The 12,938-nt window shown below is 46.2% G+C and overlaps 1 protein-coding gene across 1 annotated transcript in view; it reads left to right on the top strand.

The window, feature by feature from the left end:
* Nucleotides 1–12,938, top strand: part of LOC133048783 (putative serine protease 47) — a 157,186-nt gene that overhangs the window by 118,923 nt on the left and 25,325 nt on the right. The window contains exons 2-3 of the mRNA XM_061132541.1: nucleotides 3,289–3,409; nucleotides 3,514–3,762. Coding sequence (XP_060988524.1) covers nucleotides 3,289–3,409; nucleotides 3,514–3,762 — 370 coding nt within the window. The remainder of the gene's footprint in view (nucleotides 1–3,288; nucleotides 3,410–3,513; nucleotides 3,763–12,938) is intronic.

The following is a 12,938-nucleotide window of genomic DNA, read 5'->3' as shown; positions in this document are numbered from 1 at the left end:
ATAAAAATAAAAGAAAAAAATGTTTCTTTTGTGATGAGAACTCTTAGGATTTACTTTCTTAACCCTCATATATAAAATACACCAATTTTAATTATATTTACATGATGTATAAAACATTTTTTTAAAAAACCATGGGTCAAAGACAAAATCAAAGGGAAAATGAAAAAGTCTATTGAGACAAGCTAAAATGAAACCCAACACACTAAGACTTAGGGGATGAGCCAAAAGCAAAACTACAGGAGATGTTCATAGTGATAAATGCATACAGTAAAAGGTAAGAAAAACTTCAAATAAAAAATTTAATTTTATGCCTCAAGGAACTATAGAAAATGAAAACACTCATCTCACATTTAGCAGAAGGAATTAGACAACAGAAAAATAATAGAAAATATAAACAAAACTAAGTAGTGTTTTTCTGAAAACCCTAATGTGACAGACTGTTAGCTAGATTAAGGAGAAAGAGAGACAAATCAATGAAATCACAAATGAAAAAGGAGGAATACAAATGATGCCTCAGGAATAAAAGAATCATTAGAGTCTATCATAAATAATTATGTCAACAAATTAGATAACCTAGAAGAAACAGATAAATTCTAGAAACATACAACCTATTAAAACTGAATCGAGACAAAATAGAAAGTCTGAACAGACCAGTAACAAATAAGGAGACAGAATCAATAATGTAAAAATAAAGAAAATACAGGACCATGTGGCTTCACTGGTAAATTTTACCAAACATTAAAAGAATTAACACCAATCCTTTTCAAAGTCCTCCAAAAACACCTGGAGACGAGGGAACACTTTTAAATTAAGTTTACAAGGCCAGCATTACCTTGATATCAAAGTCAGACAAAGACATTACAAGAAGATTATAGAACAATATCTGGAATGAGCACAGATTCAAAAATCCTCAAAAAATATTAGCAAAGCTAATTGAATAATTAATTAGAAGGATCCTACTCCATGATAAAGTGCGATTTATTCATGGCATGCAAGGATGGTTCAAAATACACAGATCAATCAACATAATACACTACATTAACAAAATGGGGGAAAACTCATGATCATCTCAATAGACGCAGAAAAGGATTTGACAATGTTCAACATTCTTTCATGACAAAAACTCTCAGCAAATCGGGTACAGAAGGATTGCACCTCACCACAATAATGGCATATATGAAAAGACCACAGCAAACATATTACTCAACAGTGAGAAAAAGAAAGCTTTCGCTCTAATATCAGGAAGAAGAAAAAACGCCCACACCCACCACATTTATTCAACATAGCACTGAAAGTCCGAGCCAGAGGACTTAGGCAAGACGAAGAAATAAAATGCATTAAAATCAGAAAGGAAGAAGTCAAATTGCCTCCATTTGCAGATGACATGATCATATATGTAGAAAATCCTAAAGTCTCAAAAACAACAACAGTGACAATGGCAACAGAAACCATCAGAACTCATAAATGTATTTAGCAAAGTTGCAGGATATAAAATCAACGTATAGAAGTCATTCTATAAAAGCGATGAACTATCCCAAAAACGATATTAAGGAAAAGGCACCATTCTGAATATAAAGAATGAAATGCTGTGCTATGCTGCGCTTAGTCACTGAGTCGTGTCTGACTCTTTGTGACACCATGGACTATAGCCCACCAGGCTCCTCTGTCCATGGGGATTCTCCAGGCAAGAACACTGGAGATCCATTATGCTATCTCTCCAGAATACAACCTCCTCACCTCTCTCCCAACGTATAAAGAGAAGGACACTATATATGTATATCAATCCTCACCCTGAATAAACGAATATATTACCTACTACAACACACATGTATAAACACCCTAACAGTCTGCAAAGAAATACATTTCAATCGTCCTAGCACTCCATACATTATGAACACTTTCATAATTCATGCACCTAATGATGGACACATACAAATCAGTATACACAAGTAAGGCACATAGAAATATCTCCAGGAAACCACTTATGAAAAAACTTCCATACACCAAATGATCCCTAGCTAGTAGAAGCCGGCTCATACATCTGCGTATACTAACAAATAATCACATCACATATTTCTAATATATATAAATGAAATTTACCAACTCCCCTGTATAAACCTGAAACCTCACCTTCTCATCAGATATACACATACTAACTTCTCAAAATATATAAGCCTACTGAAAAACAGAAATACAAAGCACTAGAAAATATTCCTCCAAATGGCCATGCCCCTTGAATATACAGACAAGCTCATTATACACACAACTCTCCATAAGCCCCAAATATAACCACAATTATCCACTACACTACAAATATGCAAAGATATGACTATATACATATACTCTGTTTCAAATACATACCACACTACCTGCATATGCTTATCCCACATTCCCAAATTCTCACACAGAATTAATCCTCCCATCTTGCAGAATACAGAAACACATAAACACGAGTATAAACAACATCCACCAGCCCCAAAAAATAGCCACAGACTTGCCCCTACACAGCAAAATATATATAGATGGCCCCATTGATAGCTCCTGAAAACCCACACACACAGAAACCGCAGAACCGGACAAGACCTGGACACAAATGCTGCCCTCAGTACACAGATTATCACCCGACATTCCTCACGGACACAGAACAGGCTGTACACCCAAACTAGAATACACCACTACTTTTCCTAACATTGCCGTTACGCATATGAAAATCCACCATGCAACACATACAAATCCCCAAATTCATGGGTGAAAATAGCACAGGTAAAAATAGTCCTCAAACATCAAGCGCCTAATCACCAACTACTTGATGCCTGTGTACAACCTCAACACCCTCCAAACACAACACTCACCCTTAGACACTCTCACCAGAATAGAGGCGTGAACTCCCCTTAATCACAAGTATCCACAGACAAAACCCCTGCACGTCGGACAATCTACCAGACCCCCACCAACCAATTAATTAGGTGCAAACCCCATCTGTGCTTGCAAATCAATCATGATTTGACATCAGACTACAAACAGATGTCTGCTACTTCATCATGGACAAGAGGGCCCTTTGAACACGTGTTGACCGATATTTTCACGTTACATAGGAAGACATCAGTGAAACCGTGAGCATGTATGCTAGATCTTCACTCAGTCTCCGCTCATTTTCCAATGACCTGCGCTACTTCTTGCGATGAGCGCTCTCCAGTGGAAGAAGTCCCCTCCGGCGCTCGTTCTCCCCAGAAGGCACCGGCGAGAACGGCGCCTGTTAACTGCTCTCACGGCTGGCCCCCACTGCAGGCCCTGCAGCCGGGGCAGCATTCTGGCAGCCTGCTCCCCGCGGATGCCCGTGAGCCTGGTGCGAGCGCCGCCCGGGAACCGGGCGCCCTGGGGGAGCGCCCCTGCCCTGACCAGGGCACGGGTCTCCCCGGCGTGAAACACCGGCATAGAGCGCCGCAGCTGAGCGCTGAAGGCTCGGCGTCTCCCTTACCTCAGACACCTCCCGGTTCCTGTGATGGCCTCTAGGGGCTGCCAGCAGAGCCCGCCTCGCCCAGGCCAGGCTGGCCGTCGGGGCTCCGCCCTGCGCATCGCAGCGAGCGCTCCCGTCTTCCCGAGGGGACAGCCGTAACCGACGCCGGGAGCAGCAGTTGGACGACGGCCGTCGGCCCGCCCGCGGGGCGTGCGCGTGCGCGTGCGCGTGCGCGTGCGCGTGCGCGCAGACGCGGGCACGCAGCTGTCCCGGGAGGTCGCTGCCGGAGCCGAGCGAGGTGGAGGGTCCGGGCACGCTGGGGAGCGCCTCTGTCCATGCTTCTCACCCGGGCCTTCGCAGCACTCTCTTCTTAAAACCAGCTGTTGTGAGATGCGCACCGGTGATTTTTACATTGCACACGTGAAACGCATGCCCTTAGATACAGGCGTTTTGGAGACCTCCATCCTGAGCACCGCCGCCGCCGCCGCCAAGTCGCGTCAGTCGTGTCGGACCCGGTGCGACCCCACAGACGGCAGCCCACCAGGCTCCTCTGTCCCTGGGATTCTCCAGGCAAGAACACTGGAGTGGGCTGCCATTTCCTTCTCCAATGCACGAAAGTGAAAAGGGAACGTGAAGTCGCTCAGGTCGTGTCCGACTCCTAGCGACCCCAAGGACTGCAGCCCGCCAGGCTCCTCCGTCCATGGGATTCTCCAGGCAAGAACACTGGAGTGGATTGCCATTGCCTTCTCCACACCCTGAGCACAATATCCTTAAATTGGGGGAGTGTTTGCATGCCCTTTCATGCCTTTTCTTGCCCTTGGACTGCAGTTCCGTGATTCTTGTTTATGTCTGTCAAAAACCAGTGGGTCCTTTTCCCTAGTAGGCCAAAAGTTTGCATTAAAGAACAATTCTAGCAAAGAATTTCAGATCTGGGAAATGCTCTGATATACTACTGTCTGCTGACTCCATTCCTACACTTTCCAAATGCATTCACTCTACTGAGTATTTCTTCTTATTTATTTACTACATGGAGGTTCTTCAGTAAATGTTGATACTCACATGTTTCCTTGCAAGGTTTTTGTTATGTCAATAACTTTGATCAAGACTTGAAAATTTGGGTCAGTTTCAGTTGACACAGCAGTAGCATGGGAATAACTATATGCTCCCTTCCATTTATATTTTATATTGGAGAATATAAGCTGCCCAATCTTAAAAGAAAGAAAGAAAGAAATAGTTTCAGAATCAGCTTATTGATTTGGGTTAGTAATACTTTACAAAGAAAACTCTGTCATCAGATTCTCTTAGTGATCAATTCCAAAATTAGTACCATTTCTACTTCACAGGATATCTCTTAAAACCCCTGATAGCTAACAATACTGAGAGCCTCCAAGCACACAGATTGAAAACTCTACAAGACATAAGCATGGGATCCCACTGTACTCCTAATGTTCCATGCTTTAGCAGAATACAATCGATCATCTAAGCTCTGTGATCCATAACCATAGATTTTTTTCTCAGCAAACAATACCTGCCCGCCACCTTTCTGCATGAATAGTCAGAGATCATGGTCCAAAGGACTTTTGCTACTCCCTTCTGTTGCCTGTCTCCCCAAATGACTTCTGGACTAATTTAATAATATCTGCCTCTGTGGTCTGATTTTGATGGAGTACAAAATGATTGTAGACGTGAGATGGTTTAATTTTTTCCACAATTCAATTTTTATGTCGGTGGCCCTGGGAAGGCCCATTCAAACTCTACTCAGAACCATGAATGAGACTCTTTTAACAACTGATTGACAGGACCAGGGGAAGAGTCAACGAGAGAGCCGGCTTTCTGAAGTGCCAGGGTCAATATTTCGCCTCCCCATTCCTCTAGTGTGAAGTTACTGGTTAAAAATGATTTCATCTTTTCCCCTGAGAAAGACTCAAATAGTGAGAAATGTCTCCAAGTTGTTAATTTCTTCACCCCTTAACAGTTTGATTGTTGTTTTGTTTTGTTTTAAATAAAGTTTACTGTGATTTTCCTTAAACTGCTCTCACCTCATCTTCTCAACTGAGGTCAAGGGAGAGTGCTCAGAGTAGGTAACCCAGAGAATAAAAAATAAAAAGTGAGGTGCCTGCAAGAAGACGTTTTTGTGCTGAAGAGCACTAAAGGCCTGGGAAATATGCAGATGGAAAAGACATTCCCTTCAAGTGACTGGTAAAACCTTCTGCAAGTATCGAATGTATGCATCATTGAAATCTTTCAGATTTAGAGCTGGGGAAAAGGTTAGAAATCAGGAGGAATGGGCATAGGTTAAGGACAATTTCCTACACAGTTGTAACAAAGAAGAGGAAAGAAACCTGAGTTCTGAATTCCCAATTCTCTCTCTTTCTTTTTCAATATGGCCACTGTTAAGGTTTCATACAAGTCTGCCCTTTTGAGGCATTTTTTTCCTTTCGTTATTTTTCTTTTTTTCACCAGGAGTAAAAAACTTTTTAAGCAGAAAGAAAAACTTGTGTCCCAAGGGACTCAACTGCACTTTTAAATTTTTACAAACCTTAAAAAGCAATATGAAAGAAAAGGACTAGAGTTTTTAACGAATATTAAAATTAACTCAAAATGGACCATACATTTAAGTGTAAAATCAAATTTTGAAACATTTTTAAGAAAGTAGGAGAAAGTCTTTGGGTCCTAGGGATTGGTGGAGGCTTTTTACACGTTGAGAGCAAAAATATTATTCATAAAAGAAGAGAAAATTGGATTTTACAAAAATTCTATATTTTCCTACAAGAAATACACCTCTGTTAAGGATGAGAAGCAGGTACGGGTTTGGAGAAATTTTTTGCAAGTCACACATCTGACAAAAGTCTTAGAGTGTATAAAAGACTATCAAAACTCAATAAAAATAGGAACAATTCAATTAGAAAATGTGGAAAAGATATGAAGAGACATTTCACCAAAAGAGGACATCTGTTTGACAAGCAATTCATGAAAAGACGTTCAAAACTCCTGGTCTTTAATGAAACTCAAATTAGGAATACAATGAGAATAATCACATGTTGATTTAGAACAGCTAAATTGAAAACTAACTTTACTGTTAGTGAGTATGCCAAGAAATTAGATTTCTGATGGTGCTGCTAAGGGAAGTGTAAAATGATACAGTCACGCTGAGAAGCAGTATGGCTGTCCCTTTAAAACACTAAACATTTCCTTCCCATGTGGTCCAGCAATTGCACCCCTGGCTGTTTACTCCAGGAAATGAACACAGGGTGACAGGCATCTGAGTGCGGTCTGCAGCAGTGTGAAGAACAAAGATATTCAAGTTCTGTAAGAAAGATCAAGATTGGAATTCCTGTTCCCACTCATTCCCACTAATGTCACCTCTGAAAAACTGCTTAATCCTGCTAGGCTTCAGTTTATCTTTAAAAAGCAGCGAAACCAAGATGATAAAGCTGAGCACAGAGTCGGTTTCAGGCAATGGGGAACCGGCTGGGCTGGAGCTGACATTGGGTCCATCTGTTATGCGGATATGGCATGTGTTGGAATCCCCTGGTTAGAGGTCTAAAGAAATAACATGTAGGAAGGCCGGGCTCCAGGGCACAGGCAGCCTGGGGCTGCTGGGGTTGGGAGGAAAGTAAGAACTTAGGACCAGTGGAGCGGCTCCTGGTGCAGCTGAACTGCGTGAGCTCCCCGGACCTTCTGGAGAATGCGTGTGCACCACATGGCGTCTCAGTAGCTCCCTGACTCCAGGGCCCTTGGCAGTCTTGCCTGAGGACCCATCCGTGAGTTCACCACCAAGGGAGGGAATGCTAGTCTTCCCCCTTCCAGAGACTGCTGGGCTCTTAAGGGCTGATGCTGGTGGTGGTACCTCAGTGGTAGAACTCCAGCCAGATGCAGGGACTGTGGGAATGTGTGGACGCTTGTTAGACACTCTGGAGGCCTTCCAAGCTCATCTTGGGGAGGGAGTTCTGCGCAAGATCCTGGCTCCAGACATGGGATCCGTGCAGGAGTGCATGCGAGTCCATTTGTGGTTGTCTGTCAGTGGGAGTCCAGGATATATGGGAATGCCAGGATTGCAAAGAACTTGGCCTGAATCTAGTCCATATCGGATATCTCTGCTAAAGGGGAACTTTACCATTTTATCGTGTGTCCTAAAGGCTGGGGTGGGTGCATTCTGAGGCCTCCTGGGATGCGGCGGGCTACACAAGGACTCTGTGTCGGGTAGACTGGCAGGAAGGATGATGAGAACATGGCTTCAAGGCATATTGCCAGGCCGCTAAGTCCTGAGCCAGCGAAGCAGAGAGAAGACACCAGGCTCCTACTGCTGAAGGTGTATGGACATTTGGGACAGGCTGGCCTGGGGCCCTGGCCAGAAAGGAGCAGTTTCATGTGGGGTTGAGGGCCAGGAAGGTGGGCAGTGAGTTTGGGACTATGGGGGTGAGTGAGGGATGATGGGATCCATGAGGGAACATGGGGTGGGTGAGGGATCAGTGGGGTCCGAGAGGGATCAGTGGGGTCCTTGAGGTATCATAGGATTGGTGAGGGGTCTTGGGGGTGGGTGAGGAACAGCTGGGAGTCAATTCTAGGAGCAGAGGTGTGAGGACTGCCAGGCTGGACCTCAGCTCACAGCCTGGCGGGGTCCCCTCGCTGTATCTTCTAGTCAGTGGGCCAGGCCCCCCACATGCAAGAGCCTTCTGTGCTATAGGCGGGAACCCCCTTCCTCATGGCCTGGGTCATGTCCTCCAGTCCAGCTCAATTGTCCTGATGCGGGGAACATCCCCCTACCTCCACAGGGAGTAGGTCGTCCCTTCTCCAAACCCGGGGAGTGATGCTTCTTTACTTTGAGAAAGATTCTTACTCCCCTGCAGTATAGACACCTGACACTATGTCTTACTTCCTATTACGGGCTGAATTCTGACACCCCCACCCCCAGTTCTGCGGCTGAGGTGGTAAAGAATCTGCCTGCAATGCGGGAGACCCAGGTTTGAACCTAGGGTTGGGAACATCCCCTGGACAAGGGAATGGCAAACTACTCCAGTTATCTTGCCAGGAGAATTCCATGGACAGAGGAGCCTGGCAGGCTGTATACTCCATGAGGTCACAGAGAGTCCGACATGACTGAGCAACTAACACACACAAAATTCTTATGTCGAGTCCTGACCTCCAGCACCTCAGAACGTGACTTTCTGCTGGCAGCACAGTCCAGCAGGTGGGATCTCGGCTCTTCACCCAGGGACCGAACCCATGGCCCCTGCAGTGGAAGCCTGGAGTCTTAACCACTGGACAACCAGAGGTCCCTAGAATGTGACTTTATTTGGAGTAGAGCTTTTAAAGAGATAATCAAGTTAAGATGAGGTCACTAGGTTGGGTCCTAATCCAGTACGAATGGTGCCCTTACAGAAGGGGAAATGTGGACACAAACGCACAGAGGGAAGACGATGTGAGCACACAGGGTGAAGATGGCCATCTATGAGCCAAGGTCAGAGGCCTCAGACTTCTGGGCTCCGGAACCGTGAGATGATCGATTCCTGTTGTCTAAGCCACAGGGCCTCTGGTATTTGTTCCGGCAGCTGGAGCTGACTGATGTTCTTCCTCTGAGGCCTGTGCATCCCCACGGTAGGAGCCTCCCTTCTCTCCCCCCAGCTGGACTCCAGTGTCCCCACCCCGCCCTCCTCCTGCTGTGATGTCCCAGCCACTTGCTGTTCCCTTGTCCGGGGAGTCAGACGGCAGACCTCAAGTGAAGGGGTGCGTGCTGAGGGTCAGGAGGAGCAGTAGGGCCCCAGGACAGGATCAGGATGAGTCTTTCATTTGCTTTTATTTGGTTTTTCAAGCTTGGGTTGTGGGGGTCACAGCTGGTGGACGGGGAAGCCAAGAAGGGACCCTTGAGAGCTGATGGGGCTGAGGGAGGGGAGGGGGGAAGGTTCCAGTGAGCAGGCTGGGTCCTGAGGCACACCGCTGGAGCTGAGGGGCTTGGCCGATCACCACAGGGCTTGCCTCGGGGAGCCAAGCAGGAGCAACGCCAGGGGCCAGGTCTGTGGAGGCACAACGGCTGTGCCCGGCGTGGACGCGCCGGCAGCCCGCAGAGACTGGTGTGGAACCTGGGTCTGTGCAGGAGTGGTCGTTGGCTCAGGGGGTGGTGTAAGGGCAGACGTGGGCTCGGGGGATGTGTAAGGGCAGAATGGGCTCAGGGGGATGTGTAAGGGCAGACGTGGAATCAGGGGAAATGTAAGGGCACACGTGGGCTCAGGGTGGGGTGTAAGAGTGGACTCGGGCTCAGGCTGAGCTGCCTTGTTTTAGGGTAGCCACTTACCCTCTCTGGGACCTGTTTGCTCACCTTTAAAACAGGGGAAAACAGGGAGTATAAAGAAAGCCTCAAAATTCAGATATCCAACATGGGACTTCCTTGGTGACCCAGTGGTTACCAATCTGCCTTCCAATGCAGAGGACACTGGTTTGATCCCTGGTCAGGGAACTGATATCCCACGTGCCACGGACCGACTAAGTCCACGTGCTGCAGCTACTGAGCTCACGTGCTTGGAGCTCACATGCTACAACTAAGAGTGGCCCACACGCTGAAATGAAGAGCCTGAGAGCTGTAACTAGTGCCCACCCAACACAGCCAAAAGAGGAAGACAAACAAACAAATGCAAAGAAATACACACACAAAAAAATATCCTAGAGTAGACTCATATCTGGAATATATAAAATACATAAAGAGCCCCTAAAGGCAGAGACAGAGCCCCCAACAGAAAAATAAGAGGGGAAATCTTGAAAAGAAATGTTACAGAAAAAGATATCCAGTGATAATAAATATGTGAAAGTATATTTAATTGGTCATCAAGAAAATCAAACTACAGTAAGCTATTAAAATGAAAAAAGATGGAAAGTGCTAAGTATTAGTGAGATTATAAACTCTCATCTACTGCTCCAATGAGTGGAAATGGCGAGCCACTTTGGAGATGTTTGGTAATATCTGCCAAAGCTGAATACATGCATACTTTTTACTCCAACAATTCTAAGCAAGGGATTCTGTGAAATAGAATATAAAACATTTGGAAGTGAAATGAAATGAAAAGCTTTGAGCACTAAAATACCCATTAAGAAGGTAACTGATCACAGAATTCAGTGCAGACAGGAGAGTCCTATAGAGCAAGGATCGTGAACACACTGCACCCACAGGCAACACTATGGATGAGTCTCACAAATACAAAGCGAAGGCAAAAAAGACTGACAACAGGAAATAAATCCTACTGATGGAACATTCAGAATCTGATCTAAGGTACTGAAGGTGAAGATGCTGGTTTGTGCTGGGTGTTGGTGACAGGAAGGAGGTGTGAGTGGGCCTCTGGGGTATTGATCACATGTTGCCTCACTATGTGAAAATTTATCCAACTTATGAAAAGAGCATGGGTGTATGTATGTTACACTTCAATAAAAACTTTAAAAATGCCTCAAGAATAGATGTCATAGATGCCCTCATGTGCCAGGGGCTTAGGAAGGGGGTGGCCTGGGGGACGCGGCCAAGGGATGGAGCCCAGGAAGATGCAGAGAGGAGGAGATGGGAAGCCCAGGGGTCCACAAAGAGAGCAGAGGACCACAGCCCCTCCCCAGAGAGACTGAGGCCCTGAGAACAGCAGGGATACAGACAGGGCCTGACTCACGTGGCAGATGGACTTTCCTGCCGAGAAGTCCCCGGCACACAGAGAAGTTTTTGCCTCTCGCATGTCCATATAACATGTTACAGAACTTGTTCTCAATGAAGCTCACCTTACCCTCCTGGAGATGGAAGGGTTCGAGCAGCGGTGCTGCGAGGATAAAGAGGAAGTCAGGGAAGGATGCTGTGGCCTAGCTACAGAGCTCTGCCTTACCAGTCAGCACCAGCCCTCAGCTCGGGGCTTTCTCCGCACAGCTGGGCGTTCACCCTTGTCTCAGTCATCTACCTGTGCCTAGTAAGCCCTCCTGTGTTTCTCAGACTTTTCCAAACTCATCCTATTCCCCCACCTCTTTCATAGCAACAGGCCACACTCCTGTTCCACAAAGGGAGCAGGCAAGTCCCTCCAGCACCTGCCGCTCACTGGTGCTTAGCAGCCACTCACCAACCGATCTACCCTTTCACTAACCTTCCCATCCACTCACCTTTTGTCTGTTAGTAACCTTGCTTTCCATCCACCTGTTCCTCCATCCACCTACCTATCTTTCCTCATGCCATTCGCCCACTCACCCTTTCATCCATTTGCCTATACACTCCTCTTTTCATTCATCTATTTTCCCCTCCATCAACAGACCCACTCACTGCATCTCTCTGCCCACCATCCTTTCTCCCATCTGCCCAAACATCTACACTTCCACCCACTCATCCTCCCACCTTCCCCCATTCATCCTCTGATCCAATCAGTCATTTATTCATCATTCAGTTTACTCATTTATTCCTCTGTTCTCGTGTTAAGTATGTTTTAACTAATGATACAGGGGAACATTTTTAATTGGGGCAGACAGGGTAAACGAAGTAAATAAGTAGCTTTACTTTAGATCTAATAAGTAGTATAGAGGAAATAAAAGAGGGAGATGTGCTATTAGGGGCGGCCTGTTTTAGCTCACATGATCTAGTAAAACTCCGCAGAGGAGCAGCTGAGCTGCTCACTCCTAAAGATACAAGTCATGACAAGATTAGTTGGGAGAGGAAATGAGTCCAGGGACACAGTCAAGGTGGAGACCTGAGGTGGGAATGGCCTTGGCATCATCAAGGCAGGAGGGAGGTCTGCTGGCTGGGGTGGTGTGGGTGAGGGATGGAGCAGGAGATGAGAGAGAGGAATGGGCCTGAGAGCCAAGGCAGGGAGTGTCGACCTTATTTTAAGAAGAAATGAGAAGCACTGGGGGTGATGAGCAGGGGACTGGCATGACGCCTGCTCTGAAGCAAATGCTCAGACAGCTGTGTGGAGAGTGACACAGAGCACGCAGGGTGGGAGCCGGGACCAGTCTGGAGTCCGGGGAGGAGGGGCCTGGGGGCAGCTTGGGATACCTACCAGGAGCCAGGCCCTGCCTGGGGCGTGGACTGGGATGTCAGGGTCCCTGTCCTCAAGGAGGAGCCTCTGTGTGTGTGTGTGCGTGTGTGTAAAGTGTTTATACATGTGGTGTGTGTGTCTCTGTGTGTGTGTGTGTGTGTGTGTGTGTGTGTGTGTGTGTGGTGTGAGAATGCTGCGGATATGGTTGTTTGTCCTGTGATTAGGGTGTGTTAGTGACATACTAATAGGCAAGGACCAGAAATGCTGGAACATCCCACCCAATGAAGACAGCATCTGTATAAAATGCCTGGAGCACCTCTGTAGAGAAACACCGTACCAAATTATGACCCAACTAATAATTACAAATAAATACTCTCTCCCTCCCTAATTTTGTGTCATAAGCATTTCACCAATCATAAACCACCCTTTCTTTAATAGAAACTCTCACTCATAAGCTTGTGCCTCCATCTCTCCATTTTCAAACATTAAAACACAGT

Source organism: Dama dama, chromosome 29 (genome assembly GCF_033118175.1).
Source record: "Dama dama isolate Ldn47 chromosome 29, ASM3311817v1, whole genome shotgun sequence".
Taxonomy (NCBI): Eukaryota; Metazoa; Chordata; class Mammalia; order Artiodactyla; family Cervidae; genus Dama; species Dama dama.
The sequence above is the reverse complement of the archived record's forward strand: the minus strand, read 5'-3'. Positions and strand labels throughout refer to the sequence as shown.